The following is a 25,164-nucleotide window of genomic DNA, read 5'->3' as shown; positions in this document are numbered from 1 at the left end:
TGAGACACTGTGTATGAGTCAGCATCTCTCAGTACGAAAAGAGCCAGTCATCTTCTTTAGGAAGTTGCTTGTTGGTATGACATAACACTGCATGAGTGGAGGCAGTTTATCCATAAGAGGTCACCTTTTAACCCATCTTCCTAGCAGAAAAGTATCATACATTCTGGATTTATTTATTTAAAATATTTATATCCTGCCCTTCTACCCTATAATAGGGCACTCAGGGAGGCTTACAATAAAATCGAGCCTGTACATAATAAAATTGTACACAATAAAAATCACAAAAACATTAAAATAACTTAAAATACATAAAATGCAATTAAAATACATAAAACTATATATATACATATACACAGACATACACACATATATGCATATATAGGGAGTAGTACTGAAGGGACTACTGAGGTAAAAATTAACATAGAAGGCATAAAATCAGGTACAGGCTCTACCTTCAGTCCCTCCCAAAGGCTCTCTGGAACAAGATCGTTTTCAGAAGTCTCCAGAAAACCATCAGGGAGGGAGCAGAGTGGGCTTCTTGGGGTAGGGTATTCCAAAACTTGGGGGCAACCGCTGAAAAGGCTCTCTCCGCGTGCCTGTCAGTCTAACATCTTTCACTCCAGGCATGCAGAGGAGACCAGAGGCAGATGATCTTAAATCCCGGGCAGGTACATATGGGCATAAGCGGTCCTTCAGGTATGGAAGGGAAGCTTCCAAAACAATGTGGAAAATAACATAATTATTTACATAATGTTTGCAGACAAAAAAACCCCCAGCAATAGCAAATACTACCCATATTTGCTTGTATGATTTCTGTCCGGGAAAGGCTCCTGTTTGAAACCTTGGAGAGCCACTGACAGTCAGTGTAATATTTGGGCTAGATGGACTCAGTCTGGCAGTTTCCAATCTATTGTTCTTTCTTTCTGTCTGATTCATTACTTCACAAAATATGTGAACTTGTATGTGTGAATAAACCATCACAGATATAACTTAAAGAAATGTCCTCACATCATCTCAAACCCAATGCTTTTTAACTGGAGTCTTTTCGTACAGTCATCAAGACCTAGTTCAGACATTCTTTTAAAAATGTTATGTTTATTCAGGTTTTCAAGAGTACAGCATAATAAGAGAAGAAAAATGTAAAAAGCAAATTAAGTCGTCAGATCACACCTTAAAATAATAGCCAGCAGCCAATGGAAATGTGACATTCATATATTCATGTGCATCACTTGATTTATATACATGTAATGACTGGCAGCTGAATGTGCAAAGTGACTCCCCTGAAAAACATTTTACACCGGACATTGTATGTATTGCCATATACAAGCCATCCTCTGATGTTGCAGTCCTCAACAGGTTGAAGACTGCATGTGTGAACCAGCCCCAAGTATAGTGAAATCAAGTGATGTCAATGCATTCGTGAACCAGGCCAAACACTGTCGTGTTTATAGGAAACATGTACAGTGTTCTGTGTCTACCACCTGTTTGGACTGGGACCCGAGACATCCATGTTATAGTATCTGTTCAGCCATGCAGCTCACAGTGACCTTGGGCCACTCAGGATCTCTCAACTTAACCCACCTCACAGGATTGTTGTGAGAATAAAATTGAAGGCTATAAGGGTGAGGAATAAAACTGAGAGTGTGGGCAAACCATGTATGTTTTCCGGAGCTCCTTTGAAGAAGAGTGGAATATGAATGTAAGGCCGTAAATCAGTAAAAATGCTGTGTAAACGCACTCCCAAGAGAAGTTAGACATAAACGGCTCTTTCCTGGTGTCGTGTGTATTATACCCCCCGTTTTTTATCTGCCCCTTGCACGTGATCATAGAGAGGCGAGAATCTCCCCTCTTCTCCTGCCCCGCCGTATTCAGGGAGGTGTTTCTCGTTCCTTTGGCGTTATAATGGGCGTGTGTGGCGCTGGATTCTCCCTCAGTGCGTTATTGTGGGAGGAGTGTTTGTCTGGTCTGCCCCCCCCGTTCCTCCTTGTGCTTCATTAGAGGGGAGGGGTGTATGTCTGATTCTCCCCCTCATCCTCCTCCAAAAACTAGGGCATTTTCTTGTATTTGTGTGTAGTGTGTGTGTCTAGCTCTCTCATAATAATAACCCCTTTGACGCTTCGCTTGCTGCTTAGGTTGCAAGGAGGAAGCGCAGTAACCAGCCGCTGGTTGCCGAGCGATGTGAGGCGGGAGACTCCCCATTTGCCTGCCTGTCTGCCTCTCTCGCTCTTTCTCTCCTCCTTCCCAGTCCTTTTCCCTCCGTCCCCTCCTCCGGTGGAGCCGCCTGCCCGCCCCGCCGCTCTCCTTTCCCTTCCCTTCCTTCTTTCCCTCCCTCCCCGCCATGCCGGACCAGATCTCCGTGTCGGAATTCGTGTCCGAGACCAATGAGGATTACAAGTCGCCCACCGCCTCCAACTTCACCACCCGGATGGTGCAGTGCCGGAACACCGTGGCGGCCATCGAAGAGGTGAGCGAAAGCGCCGAAAGGGGGCAGAGCCCTGCTCAGCCCCTCTGCCTGGCCTGCAGAAGGCGGCTCGCCCGCCTGCCCAAGCCAGCCCGCACCGTCTTCTCTCCCCGCCCAAGCCCCAGAGTCCGGGCTCTATTCGGCAGCCTCTTGTGCCACTGGGTGTGTGTTTCTTTCGAAAAGCGGGAGGCTGGCTGGCTGGAAGAGGGAAATATGGAGCCACGAGCCATACCCAGGCTCCTTTTCCCTCTTCTCCCCTTCCCTCTCAGTCCTGCCTTCTTCTGGCACAAAGGGGGCTTCGTGCCCGACTCAGCCCCCATTTATACCTTGGGGATTGTACTTTGCTTGGAATCACAGTAGCTCCCTCTTTCTTCTGTTTCCCCTTTGCCCGCCTTTTTGAAAATTCGGATTTTTGCTCGGAAACACCTCTCTAGCACCTATTTTCTATCGACGATGTTGTTGTTGTTATTGTTATTATTGTTATTATTATTGTTATTATTGTTATTATTATCACCACCACCACCACCACCTTTCGGCTACAAAGGGCTTGAATGCCCTCAGCCCTTAAGGAGGGGGCGGCATGGATCCACCTGTATTCAGCACATCTATCTTCATCCATTTCTTCCTGCCCTCTCTTCTGGAAACGAGCTACATTTTCCTGACACAAAGATTTTGGACCATTCTCTCTCTCTCCCCCCCTCCCCTCCCCTCCCCCAACACTTCTTGATACCCAGCAGATGGCATGGTTTTCTTACTGGGCCGAGGGACCAATCAAATGTTTAATATATATTTTTATATTAGTAATTTTTCCTGTCGCCACATGGCTTTTGCATTTTAATACAGTAGGATGGGATTTAGGAGATGTGCAACCTGATCCGCAGCACATTAATTTAGAAATTAATCCCACTGTTTTCATTGGGATTTGATCCCAAAACTGCCTTCCTGTGCCTCACATATTAGGACATGAGTCTGTTTGAACCTAGTGGGGCTTCTGAGTAAGGATGCATGGGATCAGTCTGTAAACCTGGAGATTTTTCTCTCCCATCTGGGGGATTGAGGAGTTAAGGGAATACTACAACAAAGTAAATGCTGCAGATCCACATAGGGTTAGGGTTAGGTTATATGTAAAATCGATAAGTTTTCATCTCTTGTCTCTCATTTTAAGCCACATTATTTTGGTGACCCATGGAGTTTTCCATCCCTTATATCCCTTCTAGGAATTAAAATCTGTGTCTCCAAAAGAAAAGGCTTAGGGCCTTGACTACAACTAATATAGGATCACAAACCTGTTTTACCAAAGCATGTGTTCACTTGGGACTCTTCTTTTGCTGTCACCACAGTATTTTTTCCTCTTTTTATTAAGTTGTGGCAGACCCCGGCACATAGGATTGTAAGCAATCTTGCCTTCGACAAAAGAAGTGAAAGGTGCATGTTTCCCAGTATGCACAATGTTTTAAAAGGCAAATGGATTTATCATTGAACTGGACCCAGCTTTTGTCCATCCCTTCAATGAGTCTATCTGCTTTACTTTGGTGCAAGCGTGTGTGTACGCACACACACACAAAGTTTTGGGATTCTTTGTGTGCCTTTGAGATTTACCAGGAAAAAAAAGGGAAATGGACTGCCTTCAAGTCAATTCCGACTTATGGCGACCGTAGAAATAGGGTTTTCATGGTAAGCGGTATTCAGAGGGGGTTTACCATTGCCTTCCTCTGAGGCTGAGAGACAGTGACTAGCCCAAGGTCACCCAGTGAGCTTCATGGCTGTGTGGGGATTCAACCCCTGGTCTCCCAGGTCATAGTCCAACGCCTTAACCGCTGCACCACACTGGCTCTCCCAGAGGAAAAAAAAGGGAGGGGGAGAATATCTGAGATGTAAACTGTCTAAATATTCAGCATATCTTGAAAAATATTTCCTACCTAATAAAAACTAGACTATTGTTTGAATCAATACAATCCTATCTTACAGTGCCATGTAAAATGAATTTTGACAGAATGTTCAAACATGGTTTGAATGTATCTCATTGACACACGTAAGGTAGAAAGTTGTAAACTAGAAAGTTACTTTGCATTTTTATTTGAATAGCAGCCTTTCTGAGCCTGCTTCATAACAGTGTTCATTTAGCTTGTAAACGGATGTATTTACTCTTATCTTTTACACTGCTTTGTTACGGTGGATTCCTATGGCTCTATCTTGCACTTTAAAAGAAAAACTGTTGAATTCAAGTTAGCTAGTCCAGAGTGGAAGAAATACTATTTTGCTGTTGAAAAACAATTCCCCCCTACACAGATTTGTTCTTAAATTGCTATTCCCTAATTATCACTTCTTAAAATTATATATATACAATCTTGAGACACGCAGAGCAGCTCTGGGAAAATATGTGGCCTGGCATGTGGGATTTCTTCAAATGATCTTCCGTTCTTCTGTTTGAAAAGTTAAGAGTTTTTGTGTCTAAAGCTGCAACCCAAAACACACTTGCTAGCGAGGAAGTCCATTGATCATAGTGGGACTTATCTCTGAGTAACCATAGATAGATTCACACTGTAAAGTAAGGATTAGCAACATTCAGCTTGCTAACCCCCCAGGTTTTCTCCAGTTCTTTCCTCCAGGTTAACTTGCCAGTGTGGTGTCGTGGTTAAGGTGTTGGACTACGACCTGGGAGACCAGGGTTCGAATCCCCACACAGCCATGAAGCTCACTGGGTGACCTTGGGCCAGTCACTGCCTCTCAACCTCAGAGGAAGGCAATGGTAAACCCCCTCTGAATACCGCTTACCATGAAAACCGTATTCCTAGGATCGCCATAAGTCGGGATCGACTTGAAGGCAGTCCATTTCCATTTTCAACTTGCCTGAAGGTGAGTTGACATGTGATGGGCAAATGCCTTGGAAGGGCTAACGTGGCCTGTAGTCCATTTATTGCCTAATCCCAGTCTAAAACAATAATGAAATGGTTCTTTGGAATTTTGGGATTTTTCTTTTGAGTTTTGGGCATCACATTTGGAAGGAATAACCCCCCCTTCTTCTACCCTTTAACACAACTCTCTCTATACCAACGCCATAAATAACCATCAACTGGTTAACCAAAATGTTCTGTGTCTTGAGGCTTTGGGGAGTGACAGAACTTTATGTTTGATTTTAAAAGAAGTTGTAGTGCTTATGATTTTGGAGAAGAGTTAACTATTTGTGAGACACCCCACATGAGACAAAATCTTCAGATAGATGCTCTTGTATGACAGTTCGGGGTGCACATTCCAGAACAACATCTAGTATTCAAAACACAGAAACTGTGACTATCAGTCATTTTGTAATAAAGTTAACATTAATTCCTATTTTAACGAGAGCTCCTTCGTAGCTTGAGCTATAAAGACTGGAAAGACTAAGAGGCAAAGAAAGAGTGCATTCAAATTGTCACTTTGTAGCTTAGAATAATGAGATTTCTTTTTTTAATCTCATGAGTCAGACACAAGAACATCCCGACTTGTGAAAGAGCATCATTCACAGTTTTGATCTGGTGATAAATTTCAGTTTTTGAGCGGGGAGGGCTTGCTCTAAAAAGGATGCTGAAAGCTTGTTTCCTTTATAATTGGGAAACAGGGTATTTAAGCAAGCAAGCAATCCTAAAACATGCTTGTATTTTACCTAATCTGTTAGACAGCTGTTATAGGTCACACATGGGGTTGCAAGCTAGTTCCAAAGCAGTGCAATCAGTATGCATTATCATAACTATTCTCTGTGTTTTGGATACTGGATAGAGATTTCTATTGAAGAGTAATATGAAATGTTGTTGTTATGTGCCTCCAAGTCGACTGCGACTTATGGCGACCCTATGAATCTGCGACCTCCAAGAGCATCTGTCATGAACCGCCCTGTTCAGATCTTGTAAGAATATGAAATAGTTAATTGCAATATATCTCAAGACAGTCTCTTACATCATGCTGTGTAGTGGAGGATGATCTAATAAAACTAACAATTTACTGCCCTGTCAAGAATTATTCACTAAGGGCGAGTAGAATTATGCATAGCTGCATTAATTGAAGCTGTGTTGGCAAGTGTCTCTGTTCATTGCTAGGATTAATTTCTTCAGTAAAGTTGGCAAAACATCAGCAGTTCTGAACTGGTCACATTGAGATTCTGAAATGGCTTAATTACACTAAGCACATTTTATTTTAGAATTAAGTGCCTAAATAGCTATGGCTTTCAAAATGTAAATCTTTAGTCTCTTGCTGCAACATTACAGTTCAGAGCCTTCACAGCACTAACCACATTTAGTAGCCTGTCTGGTTTTTCAAGTCTGTAGATGATGCTGTGATTAGAAATAGGCCACCAGGTTTCTAATTACAAAAAAGGGAAAAAACAGTGATAGAATTTGTGTCTTGGCCTGGTCCTGCACAATGCTTCCCAAACCTATTTTTGTGGAGGCTTTTTAAAAAAAATGCTTGTGGCTTGTGATTTCTTCTTCTTCATGTACATCATATTAAAATGGCAGCAAGACCGCTTGCACCAGGTAGAAGAGTAACTAGGCTACAGCAAATGATGAGTCACTGAAATAATGGAAACCTGTTTAGGTACATGCCTACAGCCTGAAGGTCTGTTCTTCTAAGTGGGGGATGGTGAAGGAGTGTTCACTGTGTAGGTTTTAGTGGATTTTTTCTTACTAATGTTTTGGGGAAAAGTTGTTATTTTCTGTTATAACAATAAACTGTAACAACTTTAACAAACACTGGAAGTACTGATGTTCTGGTCACATTACCCATTTCCATTGCAACATATTAAAGCACTGGCGAATCTGTAGACATACATTTCTCTGTAGTGTCCCATGCTCTGAAGGCAGGATCAGTGGATTTCTCTTAATAATGAAGAACCCCATGAAGGAGATTTAATCTCATTTTGGGACGAGTTCTGTATGGCTTTAGAATATGATAACTCTGTCTTTCCTCCTTTTTTAAAGTTGTTGGAGTAATAGTCTGAGCTTCTTTGACTATTTCAGTGCGCTCACACAGAGAAATCATTAACTAAAATTTTGCCTGGCTTTTCTGTTTCACTACTATTACAACATTCAGGAAATCACTGCAAATCTGTTGCTGGAATAGATACTACTGTTAACATTCCTACAAGTTGACTGATAAGCACAATTTCTGTGAATATATCGAATTTTGGATGATGTGGCTTATGCATTCTGAATTACATTGGCTAATACAAGAGTTTCTGTCAGGACTATAGATGTGAAGGCCAGGAAAAAACTGGAAAAAAAGAAGGCTCCCCCCCTGAGAAATTGAAGGAAAAAAATGGGAAAAACAAATGGTCTACCCCTCAAATTTCCCCCCTCGGGCCTTTACATCTCTAATTTGGACCAGATATATAACAGATATTGGATATGCAGAGTCAAGGATATGTTCCATATTGGTAATGCAACTGCTTAAAAAAGATTGACACTTGTAAGCTTGCTGTATCTGGTGTGGGTTCCACATGCTGAGCTTGTAGCAAGATCTGCTATAAAAACATGGGGTTGTATCCAAAGTAGTGCTAAGGAAGCATCCTATCAGTGCAAGGATTTCTGCTTGCACGATGGGACTTTTCCCCCTCCTCCCCTGACACCCTGTAAAGCTGTTCCAGGGGTTCCCCTCAACCCTTTGGAGGAGATGGGGGTGGTATGTGTGTGCAGGGGGTGGAGAGAAGTCCCATAAGCAGAAATCCTTGTGCTGGTGGAACATGTTAGTTGGATACTGCCCGTGGAATATGTCTGCGGAACATATACTGTAGCTGTAACAAGTATCATTGCTTTGAAATTGTGTTTACTGTTTCTGTAATGTTTTCTAACTGAAAAACAAACCAGCCCTTACGTGTATGTATAGAATAAACACACATAAAGTGTGCAGGATCTTCTTACCTAGTCCAGTCTGAGAAATCAAAACAAGATTCTCCATATTGCACACTCCTCAATGATTGGCTTTATATCCATATTATTGTGCAGGATGAGCAGAGTGCACCATAGCAGAATTACCTGCAGCTGAAGTATCAAGTTTAGTAAAACAAACCCAGATAATTGAACCAAGCGTGCTACAAGGAACAGTGAATTTGACCTGGAGGAAAATTCCTTTCTGATCTTAGATGTACTGATCAGTTATCCCAATGCAAAAGAAAAACCTGTTGATCAAGCTTCCAAACAAGGGAGGAATTCTTAGCATTTTAGCACTGGTCAACCTTGTCAGACATTCCAGCATTACTTCTTAGAAATGTGCATCTTGAAACATGTGCTGGGATGCATGTAAGTGTGATATAATTGTAAAGTAGTTAGTTTGGTGTATCAGAGTAATTTTCTTCACTCAAGTGCACAGGGTAGGCACCTAGAAATCTGAATTTATTTATATTTTAATCCTTGACTATTAAAGTGGCTAAATGGCTGCTTTTTTGCTGTATGAATGTAAAAATCCTGTAAGTTAGTTTTGGTACTGATGTGTCACAAAACTGTGCTGGAAGGCAACTTCAGAGGAGGGGGTGATTCTTTCAGACAACAGCAAGGTTATCAGATGGGCAGAGCAATCCAAGTCATGGGAAGTGGGGGGGGGGAGGGCAGCAGCGAAGCCGCCGGCAGGAAGCTCTGTAGCATCCACTTACCTTTCAGGAGCTGCCGGGCCAGCTAAATGCCAGCTCAGTCACTGGCTACACATGGGAATTGGGAGGTAAAAGCCAGCTGTGATGAATACTCTTACTAGAGAGTAAGCACTCCCCATTGACAGCCATTGTAATTATTTACCTATGCAGACCTTTTTGCCTGTGGAAATTTTGGCCTGATTGGGACCCATGGGAACACTCTAAAGGGGAGTTGGATATAGTAGAAGTACGCTCACCTCGGCTCCACCTCTGCCATGCCCCCAGAACGCCCCGCTTTCTGGCCTTCCGCTGGCTTCCACTGGCCCTCCATCCTCTGGGCTAGACTTCCCTGGAAGGCTCCTGGCTAAGATGGCAGGATTGTGGCGGTGCTGCAGCTCAGCCGTAATGAGGGGCTTCTGCCGGCAGAGCCCCGCAGTGCTGGGAGCCTGCTGGCTCAGCCAGGGGTCCGCCACATCCAACTCCCTCCAGCCTGGTGCAAATACAAGTTGGATTGTGCCCTAAATATTAAATAAAAGCCTTTAAGCATTTGATACCTAGTTCTTAGAAATTAGAGCAAACTAGTGATTGGGGGAGTGATAATTTCCTTTTCATAGATATTTCTTAAGTTCCTAAAATATCTCCCTGTAATTAAGACCTGAAGTTGTGAATGAATTGGTATTTTCTCTCTTCCCCCCCTTTTTTATTTCCTGTTAAAGTTTGGCCTAAATCCTAGATACAGCTATACAAATTTTAAGTAAAACTACATTTTTATTATTAGTGAGAGCTATTATTTACAAAGATCTATAAGGCATAACAGTATTGTGGCTAGTTTCAGTGGAAGTGATACTGTTTTGTGAACTCTTGAAAACCTTATTTTTATTATTAAAACTATATTTTTATTAAGCATTTTATACAGAAGGGCCCAGGTTCAATTCCCAACATCTCTAAGTAGGGCTGGGAACATTCCCTGTCTGAAACCCTAGAGAGCCCCTGCCAGTCAGCATAGCAGACAGTACTGAACTGGATGGACCGATGGGTCTCACTCAGTATAAGGCAGCTTCCTGTGATCTTATGAGTTACAAATTCACAGAAAAAGCTCTCAGCCTTCAAACAGACAGAGCTGTGTCAATAACAAAGCAGAATATTTTGTTAGAAAGTAATGGAATGTAAGGATATTGTCATGTATCTTTTATTTGCTGCTCATCTTTCAATTGCTCAAACATGGAAAACTTTGAATAATTTGAACATATCCCTTTAGTATAAGAATACTTGGAACATTGATTTGGAAAAAAAGTTACACTTTGTTTATGATCCATTCAAGGCAAAGCTAAACCTGATGCATTTCATGTGGTATAGTGGGACTTTATTTTGTATACCTTTGAACATCAAATGCACCAGCACCTGTCATCAGCCTTTAGAAAAATCTGGGACTTACAGTTTGCTCTTGGACTGCTTGTCATGTCACTTTATGTTGCCATCCATCCCGGTTTTTATTTTGCATATTTAAGAAATAAATATTGAAAAAAGAAAGAAGGGCCCACTCAAGGGTCATAACCCTCTTCCACTGTCATCCTTGATGGCTTCCGTGGAAATAATTATGATATCCACTCACACATATAATGATTGGAATGGGTCGTAGCTCAGCGGTAGAGCACATGCTTTGCATGCCAAAGGTCCCAGCTTCAATTTCTGGTGTCTCAAGGTAGAACTGGGAGAGACCCCTGCCTGAAACCCTGCAGAGCCACTGCTAGTCAATATAGACAATACTGAGCTAGATGGTCCAGTGGTCTGATGTAAGACAGCATCCAACACATGCAGGCTTCAGTTAGGAAACAACAACAGTAATGTGAAGAATCCTAGGGTAGTGTTTGTTTTTCTTAGTGGTGATGGTGTAGGGAATGCGGGCATCAACAGCAATATTTAAGACTTAACAGGACCTAAAAGTGCAAGGGATTTTGGCCAAATTAGAAAATGGGTTAACTGAAGAAGCTGTAGCATTGTCTCCAAATAGTGCTAGCAGTGGAAGCAAAGACAGAAGTTGGAGCAGTTATCCCTCTTGCCTCCCATCCCTATATTTTGGCAGAACAATGGCAGAACTTTTTTTATTTTTTAGGCCTTGTCTCATGACTCTTTTGGTGTATGGTTGCCACAGAAAAAAGCTGACCCTGCTTTCTGGCTTCCAGCTGTTTCAGCTTGTGCTGAGCTGGCTGTCTTTATGCACTAGCACTCACTGGATTCCTATCTTGGTCAGGGCTGTGGAGTCGGAGTCGTGGAGTCGGAAGCAATTTTGGGTGGAGTTGGAGTCGGTAGAAACGTTCTGACTCCGGCTTCAAAATAAATTTTGAGTGACAAATTTTTTAAAATATAAATTCAAAATGTCAAAGAAGCTTCCCATGAAGTCAGCTGTAGTTGAGCATTTCACCATAACTCAAGATGGAAAACATTTTGTGTGTCAGTGTATGACACAGGACCCAGATGAAGACAAATGTTGTGATGCCAAGATCAGTGCATATTCAGGCAGCGATAAAAATGCTCCTGTGAGAGTTTCCAATTTAAAAAGACATTTACAGCCGTTTCCAAGGCTGTGGAGTTGGAAGCAATTTTGGGTGGAGTCAGAGTCAGACAGTAGAAAAATAGAGGAGTCGGAGTTGAAGGTTTGACGTACCGACTCCACAGCCCTGATCTTGGTGCCCCAGCATAAATAACCCTAAATGTAGGATAGTAGCAGCATGACACAAAGCCAAATCCGGCATGTGGCAGTTTGTATTCATGAATTCACCATGAGCCCATACCGTTTAACCACAAATTTTGCCACAATTTTCTACATCTGATATGCGACAACCCCCTTTTACCTCTTCCCAGGGTGATACAGGTGACCAAGCAACTCTTGGGTGAGAGAGTTCACCCTGGGACAATTTATTAATCTGTGTGAACTCCATGCATAAACTGAAGCAACTGGAAGGTAGCCCAGCCTTCCTCCAAACTGGTCCACTCCAGATGATTTGGACTACAATTCCCATCAGTCCCAGTGTGGTCAGTGGTGGTCCAGCAACATCTGGAGGACACCAGGTTGGGGAAGGCTGGCCTTTCCCCATGTGTTCATATCTGCATAAAAAGGGGACTTGGGTGAAGAAAAAAAAGTTAAAAGTGTGTTAACATAAGAACATAAGGAGAGCCTGCTGGATGAGGCCAAGGTTCCATTTAATCCAGCACTCTTCTCATGGTGGCCAACCAGATGCCCACAGGAAGCCCACATTGTTTGTGCAATGGTTTATAGTTTGAAGAACTCAAGGAAATGAAGAGTTATTGAACAAGTAGGCAACACAGTTAGATACATTCTAGGAAACAACATATAATTCAAGAGTGGAACATCCAGGACATAACAGAGATGCTTGAAATCCAGCAGTAGCAACAAGAGAACTGAGTTTTCAAACAAACCAGGGGATTGGATTAAGAGCAGGAAATGGCTGTCAGCACAGTATGCAGTAATTTCCCCCAAGTTTTCTTTTAAAGAATTGTGGCACCAAATTCCCAGATTCCTTTATAAACACCACTAGGGCTTGGATATGTGTGCATAGACTTTGGATGGCCACCTATGAGGGCATCTTCTAGCCAGTCATTAGTTATGTATCAAGAATTAAGTATTCATTGGCCTGTATTTTAATAGTTTGTCTTGTTAAGGCTGCAGTCCAATGCATGCTTGTCTGGGAGTAAATTCCAGTAAATGAAGTGGGGCTTACCGCTGCATAAAGACACATAGGATTGTGTTGTTAGTAGAATTTAATTTCATCATGGTTTATACTTGTAGACTATTTGCAGTAGATTTTCCCTTCAATTTTTTAGGGATTAATTTAGCCATCTGCTTGATGCTTCTTGGGGACAGTTTCACCTCACGGCTCAGATTGACTAGGATTCCCACTGATTCTGAAAAGATTTAAGCATATGTTTATTATTAATCTATAACTATATATTTATTGAATATATATCCTGTCCTTCCTCCCGAAGGAGCCCATGGTGGAAAACACAAAGCAGTTTAACAAGAAAAGGAAGTGAATACTAAAAGCAGTCAAAAACATTCCAAAACACAATTACAAACATTCTAAAATACAGTTAAAAATATTCTAAAGTACTAAAAAAAGTTAAAAACATTTCAAAACACAATTATAATTAAAAACATTCTAAAACACAGTTAAAAATATTCTGAAGTACAGTTAAAAACATTCTTTCATAAGTTATCTTCAGGTTGCCGGGAACAGTCCCCTTCAGCCATCAAATGCCTGGGTGAGCCAGAATGTTTTCAAATTCCTCCCAAAAGTCAGTAGTGATGGAGACAGACACACTTCACTGGGGAGGGCATTCCACAAATGAGGAGCCAGCAATGAAAAGGCCCTGTCATAGGTCAGCACCAACTGGGCAGTGCTCAATGGTGGCACCACCTACAAGGCCTCGCCTGTAGGGTCCAAGATGTTTGACACTGGGAAAGGTGCTTTTTTAGATACTTGAGTAACAAGCCTTTTTGGGCTTTATTTGCTAGACCTTAAATTAGCCTTGGTAGCTAACTGGCAGCTAGTGCAGTGCTTTCAGGACCAGTGACACATGGTCCCATCAGGTTGCCCCACTTACCAGCCTAGCAGCCACATTCCACACAAACTGCAGGCTCTGAACCTTCTTCAAGGGCAGCCCCACATACAGCACATTACAATAGCTCAGATGGGATGTCACCAGAACATGGACAACTGAAGCCAGGTAATCCCGGTCCAGGAATGGCCGTTTAAATTTGATGCCCTGAAGGATAGCACAAAGAACTGAGGTCTAGCATTAGGAAGAAAGTATTATTATTATAATAACAATATAAGACATTATTTATTTTAGATTTATATTCCACCCTTTCTCCTAGTTGGAGCCCAGGGCAGCAAACATCATAGTATAGGGTAAGGTTGGATACATGTTTACTTTCTTCTGTTTCCTTTCTAATTAATTTTGCCTTTGTTGAGTGCAAGTTCAGCATTGGTCTGTCAAGGAGCAAGTTTCCCAATGTCAGCTATATTGAAGTTGCTTAACTCTGTTGCAAGTTAGCTGCTTTAATTGCTAGATGATATATGTGGGGTTGCATGGAGTAATCAGTGAAGTGACAGTACAGTGTACCATTAAATGAAGAGAGCAATGTACGTACCATTCAGAATCAAGTTTAGAGTAAGCGCATGGCAGCCTTGCAACTTGAAATGTGGCTTGGTACTGGAATCTGTCCTTTCACGTTCAACAGGGTCATAATTATATTCAAGATAAAATGCCATACTGCCTTTAAACACTGTGACCATATTCATAAATGTTTTGGAATACATTATTTAATGGAAAGCAATCAGTTTTTGATTATAGATAGGGGATCAAGGTGCTATTGCATTAAAATGTTTCTGATCTATGGACTAGCCGTTTTTCAGAATGGGGGGGGATTTCTGCAGTCTTATAACCCACTTCTGTAATGATGTGTATGCCTTGCCAACTGCTCTTGATTTGTAGAGGAATATCACACAAAACTCCTATATAACAAATTCAATAAGTGGCTGTAGCATCTTTCCAACTAACTTTATCCAATGCACCATTGCACGTGTTCTGAAATGAATGCTCTAGCCGAACGCATTGTTGCTGAAGACGTGTGTGCTGCTGATGATCAAAGACCTAATCCAGAGGGCTTCAGTTTTCTGGCTGTTGGGTGACAGCAAGGAAATATGGACAAGAGGATGCACGTCTGTTGGGTGTGATGTCTTTATTAAATAGCAGAGTTAATTTATTTGGATGGGAAGCTGTGTTAACAATTCATAAGCTGTGGGTAGGAATGGTCTTAAGAAACTCCTGATTTCCAAGATAGAGAGGAGATGAAGATAGTGCAAAGTAGCATAGAGCTGAGTATATTCTTTCTTGTTTTAGTAGGTTTGGTCTTCCAGTGATTGCTTTTTTTCAAGGATGTTTAACGATTGGCTAACAATTTTAAAAGTTTTACTAAGAATTCTAGAGGAATATAGTTCATTTGTGAAAATGTTACAGCTGTTCCTCTTGGCACTCATGTTTCTTTAATGTCAGTTTCTACAGCTGCATTCTTAGTATCTGACTAAACCAACAAAAGCCAGAAATTAGAGTGTAGGCTGTGACTTGGATTCTTAATCTTTAGCATTGTCTAGGAATTGCAGTGTGGTGTATAAAATCACCTGCTGTGCAGAGACTCCTTTTTACGCCAGAGTAAAGAGTAGATTATCACTGTAGTGTTTTTTTTTTCCAGATGGAAGTCTATAATTTTGTCTAGGCATTATGTTAAGTATGTATGTGACTACCTTAAAACAGCCAAGGAGATTGTAGTGGAACAAATCAGCTGTGCATTCCTGAAAAGCTTTTGTTATATATTTTAAAAGACACTGAGGTAAATAAGGGAGCATGAAAGCAGTGTGAACATGCATTATTTGCTCTGGATTGTTTTTAGTGAAACCTTTCTTAAAAAACAGCTCTAGTGAAATCTATTTTGAAGAAAGCTATTTAGGAAGAACCATACATTCACTAATCATTTTAATCCCTATCAGGATTAAACAGGATTACTATTTGAACAAAGGCAGAAGAGTAGAAATTTCCCTGCTATGCATGCATCTATCTGTCTTTGGGCCCCTGGTCCCTCACTTACATTACAGAATATTGTTGGGTTTTTACTTCATTTTGTTTTGTTCCATGGGTATAGAAGATGCCTGTAGCATATAATACAACTAAAAGTAGAATTTACTCACCCTTTGTTTTTATATAGAATTTACTTCCTTAATAATGTTTTTAACAACCTTTTTTAAAAGATGTATTGAAAGCTTTTTAAAAAAAATGTTTTTAAAGATGTTTGGTTTTCATGTATTTTAAAGTCTGTTCTTAGTTGAAATAAAACATCTTATGATGTTTTAAAGTTTTTTTTAGTGCTTTTATTTGCCACCCTGGACTCCTGTTGGGAGGAAGGGCAGGATATAAATCAAATAATAAATAAATAATAAATAGTAATGGAAGAGAATGATCTGGTAGCAAAGGTAGTCAATTCATATCTCCTCTCCAGCAAGAGTAATTTGTTTCGTCAGTTTTTAGTGCAACATTCAACCTTCTTTCACAAGTTCATAGAGTTGTGTTCAATTAAGTATTACTCAAAGTAGAACTATTGAGATTAATGAGCTGAAGATTTGTTGTTACATGCCTTCAAGTTGATTACGACTTACAGCGACCTATGAATCAGTGACCTCCAATAGCATCTGTTATAAACCACCCTGTTCAGATCTTGTAAATTCAGGTCTGTGGCTTCCTTTATGGAATCAATCTGTCTCTTGTTTGGTCTTCCTCTTTTTCTACTCCCTTCTGTTTTTCCCAGCATTATTGTCTTTTCTAGTGAATCATGTCTTCTCATTATGTGTCCAAAGTATGATAACCTCAGTTTCATCATTTTAGCTTCTAGTGATAGTTCTGGTTTAATTTGTTCTAACACCCAATTATTTGTCTTTTTTGCGGTCCATGGTACCTGCAAAGGTCTCCTCCACCACCACATTTCAAATGAGTTGGTTTTTCTCTTACTTTAGTGTCCAGTGATCCATTTATGCATTCAAGGACCTTTTCTAGTTCTCTCATAGCTGCCCTCCCCAGTCCTAGCCTTCTTCTGATTTCTTGACTATTGTCTCCGTTTCGGTTAATGACTGTGCCAAGGTATTGATAATCCTTGACAGGCTCAATGTCCTTGTTGTCAACTTTAAAGTTACATAAATCTTCTGTTGTCATTACTTTAGGCTTCTTAACATTCAGCTGTAGTCCTGCTTTTGTGCTTTCCTCTTTAACTTTCATCAGCATTTGTTTCAAATCATTACTGGTTTCTGCTAGTAATATGGTATCATCTGCATATCTTAAATTATTGATATTTCTCCCTCCAATTTTCACATCTCCTTCCTCTTGGTCCAATTCTGCTTTCTGTATGATATGTTCTGTGTACAGATTAAGCAAATAGGATGATAAAATATACCCCTGTCTCACACCCTTTCCGAATGGGAACCAATTGGTTTCTCCATATTCTGTCCTTACAGTAGCCTCTTGTCCAGAGTATAGGTTGCACATCAGGGCAATCAGATGCTGTGGCACCACCATTTCTTTTAAAGCATTCCATAGTTTTTCATGATCTACACAATGAAAAGCTTTGCTGTAATCTGTAAAGCACAGGGTAATTTTCTTCTGAAATTTCTTGGTCCGTTCCATTATCCAATGTACTTTTGCGATATGATCTCTGGTACCTCTTCCATACACAGTAGGAACATAGAACGTGAGAAGCATGAACCAGGGAAAGTTAGAAACTATCAAGCAGGAAATGGATTGTATCAGCATTACAATACTTGGTGTGAGTGAATAAAAATGGATGGGAATGGAACATTTTCACTCAGGCAACTACAAAATATTTTATGCAGGAAATGAGAAATTAAGAAGAAATGGGGTTGCTTTAATAGTGAGAAGTGATGTAGCAAAAGCAATTAGGAGCTATAATGCAAGGTTTGAGCGAGTTATCAATGAGATTAAATGGAAAACCTATTAACATAACCATCATCCAGGTCTGTGCTCCAACAGCAAACACAGAAAAAGAGGAAATGGAGAGATTTTACGTGGTAGTACAGGAAGAAACTGAAAACACACTAAAACATGTTGTGCTGATAATCATGGGGGACTGGAATGCAAAAGTAGGGAACAGAGAACAAATAGGAATTGTGGGAAAATGGGGCTTTGGAGATAGATATGTAGCAGGAGAAAGACTTACCGAATTCTGTGAAGCCAATAATTTGTTTCTTGAAACATTTTTTGAGCAACCGAGAAGACGACTGTACACATGGACATCACCAAATGGTCAATATAGGAATCAAATTGATTATATAATTGGTAGCAGAAGATGGAGAAGTTCCATACATTCTGCAAAAACAAGACCAGGAGCAGACTGTGGTACAGATAATGAACTGGTAATATCGAAAATCTTAGTAAAGCTAAAGAAGAACAACAAAGCAATCATAATGCCAAAATACAATTTAAATAACATCCCAGAAGAATATAAAGATCAAGTAAGGAACAGATTTAAGGCTTTAAACTTAGTTGACAGAGAACCAGGAGAACTATGGAGTGAAGTCAGAGACATTATCAGGGAAGAATTCAAAAAGACAATACCTCTAGTTAAAAAGAGAGAAAGACCTCAATGGATGACTGAAGAAACTCTTAAAATGGTTCAAGATAGAAGGAAAGCAAAAGCAAAAGGAGATAGAAACACAGTCAGAACCCTAAATGCAACAATACAGCGACTAGCACGTTGGGACAAAGAGAACTATTACAATAGTTATTGCACAGAAATAGAAGAGGACAACAAAAAGGGAAGAACATGAGCCTTATTCCAAAAGATAAGAGAAATGAAAGGGAAATTTAAACCAAGGGTAGGGATGTTGAATAATCAGCAGGGGAACACACTGACTGATGGAGAAAAAATAAAAGGAAGATGGAAACAATACACAGAAGAACTCTGGAAAAGAGATGCAAGGATGAGAGATTCATTCACGGAGGAACCATATGATGAAGAACCAGAAATTTTAGAATGTGAGGTGAAAGCTGCTCTTAAAATACTTGCCGCCACTGAGGATGAATTGGTATGAAGCGGTGGCTTCTGGTCCTCTGTCCACTTTGGGAACTTGTGCAAGGGAAGGGTAAGCCTCTACAACAGGGCTAGCCTATGTGGTGCCCTCCAGATGTTTTTGGACTACAACCCTCATCAGTCTCAGCATGATCAGTGGTCTGTGTTGCAAGGAAGTCTTCTCCTGGAGACTAAACAGATTACAAAACATGGGCATGGGGGGGGGAATGAAACATGCATTTCTTCATGAGGCATCTAACATATTAATTGGTCCTAAAAGACCCTGGATTTCTGATGTCCCTGGATCTTCTACTCTTGGAACTTGCCTTCGGTGGCCAAAGTTGGGATACTCAGAAAATGTTTGTTGAAATAATTATTCATTCATGGTCACTGCCCTAACATTTTTTTTTCTTACATCATCAAACTGTCCTCACATACCAGTGGCTTCCTGGCTGTTTTGGGGGTGGGTAAGGTAGAGCCATTCTGTGGGGCAAAGGGGTATGAGAATTAGGCAATGAGATTCCAAGAAAAAAATGTGATGGGGTTACTACAAATAGCCAGTATCAGGAAAAAAACAAACATCAGACCGATTATATTTTCCTGTCGATGAATATCTCTACAACCATAAAATTCTCAAGTTACATCCACACAATACATTTAAAGCACATTGCTTCTCCCAAAGAATCCTAGGAACTGTAGTTTACCTGCCCCGCCCCCACAGAACTACAGTTCCCAGCACCCTTAATAAACTACAGTTTCCAGCATTCTTTGGGGGAAGCCTTGAAATGTTTCATGTGGATGAGACCTGTTAGTGGACTGTTTGCAGAATAAGGATTACTTTACTGGGCTCATAGACTCTGAACCAGAAGGGAGTCCACCTGCCACCTACTTAAAGAATAAAGAGAAGTAAGGCCAGTCTACACTACCTTTGTAACCTTTGCACATGTTTGAGATATGCTGCAAATCAAGTTGATCTTTACACTTGTCAAAGATGTGCCTCTTGGACTGTATAGAATATTCCAGTACTCCTTCCAAACCTTGAAAATCTTGCCTGGTTCCTGAGTTTCACTAGTCGATTCGGTAGCTCTCTGTGAGATGCATCTTCTTTAGATCAGGAGACATAATACAGAACTTGGACAGACGCGGATTATGAATTTGAACAATCTTCTGCAATACGCTTGCATCCATTTTCTCTTAGTGCTGTGCTAAATTAATAAGAATTATTATTTATTACCCTTAAATAAAGCCATCTATGTGAGAATACTTGACTTGAGAAGTGCCTCATGCTGATGCTACTATAAGCATACACTCAATCATAAGTAATTCCAAACCCAAACACTGACTCATATGCTAAATAAGTGTCTTGCACGTGTGCTATATTCTCCCCCCCTCCCCGCCTCTTGTTTTCTGTTTGGTCTGTCAGAATTTGTACATTCTGAAGCAATAAAGACCTGTTAGTGGTCAGAAGCAGGTAGCCTGCTAACCTTGTTTCCCCTTTATCTCAGAATGGCAGTGAAGGGGTGGACTCTTATCGTAATCTTAGAGCATACCAGGTTTCAGAGGTCATAACTAACAGGCAGAAGTGACCAGGACGCTGGTGAAATATGAAGGGTGTAGATTGATTACTAGAAAGAATCTATGTGGACAAGCTATTGATGAATTTGTCCCAGGTGCTTAAGGCTGTTTCCATTAAAACTTTGTTCACAAAGGCAGCAGTGTGTAGTCAGTAACATGCTGTGGTTGATTTATATTTGTTTGTATAGAGAATGTCAACACTAATTGGTGAGAGGCTATGTAAAGATTAGTGATTGAACTCTTGGTGTGTTTTCAGTCCTCTATTTGAGGCCTTCAACCATTTTGATTAGGTGGTGCTTGGGCTCCTTCTCTTCCCATATTGTCCTGGTTCACACAATGATAGTTAGAAACAAGTAAGGCTTAATGTGAACGTGCAGCATGGTGGTGCACATTGCTTCAATGTTCTCGCAGTGCTTCTCTGTTGCTGCATGACCAAGAAACAAGTCAAGGGTCTGGGTTGTTGTAAGATCTGAACCTGGACTCCAGGTTTGCTTCTCTCCAAAAAAATCTCATGAGCAGCAACTAAGGGTTTGTTCTTGGCTTATTGGTTGTGATTTGTTTGTGGGAAACAAACCAAGAGACCATCATGACATGCCAGACTCTGACTTGCTTCTTGGCAGTGCAGCAGGAGGAGTTTAGGAGTGGAGTGAGAACTTTTGAGCAGCATGTACCACCACACAGCTCTTTCACATTAAACCTTAGTTTGTTTTTAAACTGTGGCTTCATATGACATGTGAACTGGGCCGCTGTTTCAGACTACATGTGCTCATGTCACAGGAGAGCCTGTATCTCTAACCTACACACTAAGTGGCTGAACGATGCTTTCTCCTATCCAAGTTTGAAATGGTGCTCTTGCTTGGGTCTCAACTTTGCTTACCTAAAAAATGGGAATGGCTGTAATTGTTGCTGCTGATCAGTCATAGTTGGGAAAAATACTCGTAATGGCTTTTAGGTAGCAAGTTGATGGTTCAATGATGTGGGTAGGGGAAAATGTTGAGGATGGGTTAAGACTGATTTTTTTTGCCCAGGCCTTTCTTGATTTATGTGTATGAATCCCCTGAACTTCTGTTTTACTGAGTTTTATACTGTATACTTTGATATTGTTTTACTGGTTTTAGATTATATTTTTGCTTTAATGGATTTTTTTTATATTGTACTGGTGTACACCACTTAGAGGCTTTTAAAATATTAAACAGTTTAGAAATACTTTTAAATAAAATAAAATAATAGCTATAACCAGGCCACTTGTGGCCTCAGTTGTAGCAGGGTTAATACACGTGATATGTTCACATGAGGGCACATTCTAGGCAATGTAGTCCACAGGAGTTCAGGTTGCCACAATTTGTAGTGATATCTTTGCCTTAATTACTGTGGCCCTCATCTTTGTGCCACTGGAGCACGCCTATAGCCTGAAATTGTAAGGAAAGGAGACACTAACTGGGGAGGGTATCACAACTCATTGTAAAATAGCAAAACCTAAATATATCTGGTAAGAGTTATGTAATTGGTTAATTAATTTGAATTAGATTTTAGGTACTAGATGACACAGAGTTCACATAGGCTAGGGGTGAGGAACCTGTGGCCCTCTAGATGTTGCTGGACGACTCCCATAATCACTGACCATTGGTTATGCTGGCTGGGGCTGATGGAGTCCAACAACATCTGGAGGGCCACAGGTTCCCCATCCTTGATCTAGGCCTTAGATTCATGTGTGACTGCTGACTGTATTCTGTTCAAAACAGAGAGGTTATGTCTATCAAATGAAACGTTAGTTGAGTAAACAGTGTTTTGCATTTCTCCACAACCATTAAGGGCAGCTACAATGTGTTATCCAGCTACATAGGCAGATAATTAAGTGGACTCTGAACTTTTGGAGGATTGACAATAATACAGAAGTAGAAATTCTGAATTCCTTCTCAAAGGTACCATCTGAGAAGAACTTGGTTTGGGGGGGGTGGAAATGGAAGAAAGGAGGAGCGAGGGGAGAGAACATGGTACCAGAGTCAGTAGCAGAAGGTGTAGATACAAGACTCTTGTCAGCGGGTGACAGTGTGGTGAGGCACTACTGGCTCACCTGATCTCTGGTCGGTCATCTCACTGCTGCTTTCAGGGATGTAGAGGAGGAGGGGGGATGACAGTGGCAAGGTTGGTGTGGTGCATAGGCACCAGTAGAGCCAATATGGTGGGTTTGCACTGGGTTGACTTCACCACTGCCTTGCCCCTCCCCCTCTACCTCCTGGTAAGTAGCAGCGATGCAACCACCCCTGATGTCAGGCAAGCAAGTAGTGCCTCAGCTCACCATCTCTTACTCACAAGAGTGTATCATCCAACTATGCCTATTCAGTCTGTAAAATGCTGTTTGCCATCCTTGGGAACTGGATCCTGCCTTTTGCTAGTGATTTATAAGTTTTTAAATTCTATTTAAAAAACCAAACAAACTCACAGCATTATGAGGTCATGCAAGTTATACTCAGAGTAGACCCACTGAAATTAATGTACTTGCATTAGTCATGTCACTTAATTTCAGTGGGTCTACTTTGAGTAGGTCTAGCTTTGGAGATAACCCAGCATATGCATTTAAGACGCTAACAGTGCATTCCTGTATATGACTGCTCAGAGGTAAACCCCAGTGAGTTCAACGCAGGCTTATTATTCCCACGTAAGTGGGTACAGGCTTGCAGCCTTATACGTAGAAATGCTTTTGGGTTTGTGAATCTTATCTATTGTATTTTATTGTATCTCAGTGTTTTATGTTGTACGCTGCCTTGAGGCTGTGTTGGTGAAAGGAGGTTACAAATTCTATAAATAAACATTTTAAAAATTGTCACATGGCATACCATCAGCTACTTAGAGAGAAGTATTTGTTTATAACCACACTAAAAAACCCTGTCTATTTTAACTCGTGTATCTATTCTATATTCTTCCCTCAAAAGATGTTAAGAGGACATAGGTGGTGTGTATGGCAGGATGAGAACGTGTGTGGGGGAGATAGTTATTAACCAGTGCATTAATTACTGAAATGAGAGATGCCAGAACTCCACCTGCCTGCAAATCACACCTTGTAACCTGGACATTCGTTCCCTAATGTGAGGCAGGATGGTAGGTGTTGCTTCTGTGTAGTGAGGAGAAAGGCACTGTGCAATGCCCAGGGAAACTCTTTTCAGCTGTTTGAAGTCTTCACATTAAGAGCATGGGTTAGTATTGGCTCAAATTCATCTGGATCCCCACTTCAAACATTTTTCTGTAATGGGAGTTTCTTTGACTAGGTATTATGTCTCCTTAGTACTTTAACTCAAAGACTACCCTCCTAACCCTCCTGGCCTGGGAGCAAGCCCCACTGAATTCAATAGGATTTGCTTCTGAGTAGACTAGGGTTGTCTCTAGATTGTCAGTATTTTGCAGGAGTGATTCAAGCATGTACCAGAAATTTAGGTTTGCACAATTAAAGAATTATTTTGCCCTGATGCAACAAACCCACTTTTTTTTTTTTTAATGGAACTCTTTGCAGTTAGGTGTGATGGGGAAATGAATTTTTTAAAATGCAGAATGAACGAGCAACTGGCTTATAACCACTGCAGAAACAAATCAGGATGAATGTTTGTTGTCATGTGATTTCCCCTCATATAAATCAGAATGAGTGCACAGTAAAGATTGGACACAGTCTGACCTCTGCGTAAGCTTGTACAAGAAAATCAGGATGAATGTTCAGTAAAACGTGGCCAACTATGGTTAAGATTGCTTTGAAAGGTTTTGGGGGAGATGAGGACAGTGGTTTGACAGTGGCTATTAACTGGGAAATGAAAATAATTCAGAACGTATTTATAGGTGTACATTCATCTACAAAGGCACGTTTCAGCAAGGTGACTTGCTATGAATGATTAGAAACAGGTACCAGGATGGGATTGGGCACTTGTTTCCCTGCTGCTGGGCTCTACCCTCCCATGACCCAACCTACTCCGAAGGCAAATGTTGCACTGTGAAAGTGAGAGGCAACAGCAACAACACCTTACATAGAGCTCAGACATAAGGATGTGCCCTACTTGTGTGCTGTTCTCACTCTCCTTAGCTACAGAAATATATTTCCTATTTCACCCCCATAAAGACAATCCTTCTCGGTGATGTCTTATGAAGAGATGAAGTTAACCCCATTCCTATCATGTTCATGGTATTAGTATACAGGCGGGCCCCGCTTATACGGCAGCTTCCGTTCTGGACCCCCGCCGTAAAGCGGAAATCGCCGTAAAGCGGAACCCCATTGAATATAATGGTGTCATCGTGCGAAAATGTCACAAAATGTCGCAAAACGGCAAAATCGGCTTTAAAACAGTGAAATCAAAGCCACCGCATTAGCGGAGCGCCGGGAAGCGGGGCCCGCCTGTATACTGTTTGCTCGTCACTTTAGCTCTTTTTTTCAGTAAGAGTGGTAAAGGATTTGAAGCATGTCTGTGGTTTGTTTAAATAACCTTTTTGTGGTTTGGATCCAAAGGTTGCACAAGCAGAGGGTCACTAATGCATCTAGATTTTCTACTCCTACCTTGGAAACCCTTGCACCTCCCCCCTCTTAAAAAAAAAAGGCTTTCCAGAGGGTTGGGGGGACTTCCTGAGCAGCATGGGTGGAGGAGCTGAAGTGAGAGGATGGAATCATCCAAAACCAGGCTGAGAAATCTTTCTTGAGCAAGAAGACAAAAGAAAATGCAGCCTGCTTGCTGTGAATGGATGGGAGACAGCTACAGCTCCATTCCAGAAAATTATTATTATTATTATTATTATTATTATTATTATTATTTGGTGGCCAAATCTGAATGTTTACAGTCTATTGATCTATAGTGTATAAAGTTTTCAACATCCATGTTGTAAAAAAATATGCATGGCTAATTAATGCCT

At 41.0% G+C, this 25,164-nt stretch overlaps 1 protein-coding gene across 3 annotated transcripts in view; it reads left to right on the top strand.

The window, feature by feature from the left end:
- The first annotated feature begins 1,941 nt into the window (after positions 1-1,941).
- The window catches only part of ASAP2 (ArfGAP with SH3 domain, ankyrin repeat and PH domain 2), a 151,234-nt gene continuing 128,011 nt past the window's right edge, over positions 1,942-25,164 (top strand). For 2 of the 3 annotated variants that reach the window (XM_061622818.1, XM_061622816.1), the window contains exon 1: positions 1,942-2,464. In XM_061622818.1, coding sequence (XP_061478802.1) covers positions 2,339-2,464 — 126 coding nt within the window. In that variant the 5' untranslated portion in view covers positions 1,942-2,338. Of the gene's footprint in view, positions 2,465-5,057; positions 5,318-25,164 lie in introns of all 3 variants that reach the window. The other variant, XM_061622817.1, reaches the window with a different exon arrangement.

Source organism: Rhineura floridana, chromosome 4 (genome assembly GCF_030035675.1).
Source record: "Rhineura floridana isolate rRhiFlo1 chromosome 4, rRhiFlo1.hap2, whole genome shotgun sequence".
Classification (NCBI taxonomy): Eukaryota; Metazoa; Chordata; class Lepidosauria; order Squamata; family Rhineuridae; genus Rhineura; species Rhineura floridana.
The sequence above is the reverse complement of the archived record's forward strand: the minus strand, read 5'-3'. Positions and strand labels throughout refer to the sequence as shown.